General features: G+C 46.2%; 1 protein-coding gene across 1 annotated transcript in view; it reads left to right on the top strand.

Annotated features, from left to right (window-relative positions):
- The window catches only part of xpr1a (xenotropic and polytropic retrovirus receptor 1a), a 100,590-nt gene that overhangs the window by 63,890 nt on the left and 34,200 nt on the right, over positions 1–2,500 (top strand). The window contains exon 3 of the mRNA XM_061239412.1: positions 1–58. This exon is cut by the window's left edge and continues 44 nt beyond it. Coding sequence (XP_061095396.1) covers positions 1–58 — 58 coding nt within the window. The remainder of the gene's footprint in view (positions 59–2,500) is intronic.

Genomic DNA, 2,500 nt, shown 5'->3' on the forward strand with positions numbered 1-2,500 from the left:
GAGAAGTTTTTCCAGACCTGTGAGAAGGAACTTGCCAAAATCAACACTTTCTATTCAGGTAAATCTGCATGAGTGTGAAGTTTGCCAAAAATGATCTGTTATAGAAAATGTCTCATTTCAACAGTATCATATAAATTCATGCACTTGCTCATCAGAGAAAGAAATACATATTTATCCACAGCTGTTCACGTCAATATTTACAGTGTGCAGTTAATAATTTTACTATCTACAAAGAAATGAAGTCTTAACAGAAGAGAAATTAATCATATTCAGAAAGTCAGATTCAGAAAATGTATAACGAAATATAACACTACTTTTTTTCCTGAAGAATAAACATAGAATGAAATTTACATTCTTCAGTGTGGACTACTTGTGTTTATCTTCAGCAAAACCCATTCAGTTGGCAATGCCGGGAAACATTTTATTACCAAGCCTACTGATTTATATTTAAGACGTGTCCTTTGAATAAGACTGTCCACCCTGTTTATTCCTCGCCTGTTCCAGTGCTGGAGCTGCCATCTCCTGATGCCATTAATGTGTCTTACTGCAGCGCACTGGGAATCCTAATTACTCTAACATCGCGCCCATGTGTTTTTGCCTCAGAGAAATCTGGCCACAAAAGGAGGGTTTTTTTTATTTTATTTGTATTTTCTTTTGTTAGAGAATGACTTTACATCTTAACGTGTGTCGTTTCGTTCTGGCCTGGCGGAAAACAAACCGTGTGAGTAAGAGGGACTCGTGCTGTTTTAAAGATGATGTTATAAGATAATCCTACTCCGGGGACGAGCGTGTAGTGGCAGCGTGAGTCGAATTTAGGACCGCCGCCAAGCCCTGGTTTCCTCATCGGTCAGTGTTGGAACAACGTGAGCAATGCCACCGCTCCACTTGAACCCATTTAGGGAGACTCTTTTTTTTACCATAGCTATTTTGTGGTTAAAACCCCGATGAAAGAAAACCACTTCTGCGAGTGGACATCATAGCCCGACAGGGAGAATAAAACACGAAGCACTAAAGCAATCTATTAGCCATAAAATGAAATGGTGTCGTAAAAATGTGGACTCTTTCGGAGATGCTCCTATTCACTGTCAGAGCTGATCCGTTTAAGCCCTGCTTTACAAAACCCTCTTTTCCAGACCTTAAATCCTCCCTCGCTCATTCCTGTCGAGTCATTTCTCCGCGTCATTGCTTCTGTCACAGGCTGCATTGTTGTTTTTCCTCCATGCTCTTATCTCCTTTAAGGGTGTCTGTGTGCCAGGTGAACCAAAATAAGCCCAGCTGCCGTGTAAAACTGGGCTGTGGACCAACGAGACGAGTTCCTGATCCAAGCGCCCGTTCCTCCTCACTTTTAAAAATACCCTCTCTTTCCCCGCCTACTCGTTTTCAGGGCTCCCGGCTCTGCGCTCCTGTAGGACTTTGCGTATGTTTTTGTTGAAGATGAATGCATATTCACTCCACCAAATGTATGACACTGTCCTTCCCTGTCTTTACACCCAGTTATTGTAAACGGCTGCAGCCAATAGTGCTGTTCGTCACGCTAAAGAAATGCATCTGTTTTTTATTCAGGTCTGTTATTCAGATGACATGGGTTATTATGGAATCTGTTTGGATGAAATGACTGGTTCACTTTGTGTCCGGTTCATGAGCTTTCATTAAGAGACCCGCCTCCACAAAGCTTTTCCTCGCCGTTTTCCATTTCAGAAAGGGTCAGAAACCTCATTAATTCATTCTGGTAGCGCTTAATTAACTCTTCTGCTCGTCTCCTGGTGGGTTGAATGTCAATAATCCCCACATGCAATATAGGTGCTTCTATGTGTGCGGTCTGAAACCGTCCACAAAAATACAGGGATTTAAACTGGAAATGGACGGACATTTTGATTTCTGCCTGCGTCTCTGTAGCCCCCACATTCACCCATGTCCGCCGGGCGTGTTTATTTAGACTGGGCTTTTCTTTTTAGCAGTGCCACGACCTTTATGTTATATTTGCCCCCAGACAGTCCAAACATTCCTGTAAAATAAACAAATCGCTGGAAGTTGCAGATGGTCTCTGCGCTATGCGCAGTTTAGCTTTAGCTTTGCTGCTGAATCTCACAGATACGGCCGGCTCGTCTTTCGCATTTCGTCCTTGCCGCGAACACGGCTCCTTGTTTTTTAGCTCCGTCGCTGGCAGGCCGCCCTGGCATTCCCGGGCCCTGGCACCGGGGCCTGCGATGGCCTTTCCGGAGCCTTCTCTGAAGGTCTATGAATAGGGCTGGCTGTGCCGAGTAAACGAGCCTCTGGGGTGAAGACGGAGCCCGGGGGGACGGCCAAGCCCCGAGTGTGGGGTCCGACACGGGAGCGCCCAGGAATCTGTCGCAGGCAACGGCCCGGAGGGCGGCCCCCGCTCCCGAACCCCGCTCGTGTTACCCTGACCGGCGCTCACCCGGGGGCTGCCATTAGCCTGCCAGCGACCCTGTTAATAGGCGCGCAGGACCCTGCATTTACATGTCTGCTGAACCTAATA

Source organism: Conger conger, chromosome 4, assembly GCF_963514075.1.
Source record: "Conger conger chromosome 4, fConCon1.1, whole genome shotgun sequence".
Classification (NCBI taxonomy): domain Eukaryota; kingdom Metazoa; phylum Chordata; class Actinopteri; order Anguilliformes; family Congridae; genus Conger; species Conger conger.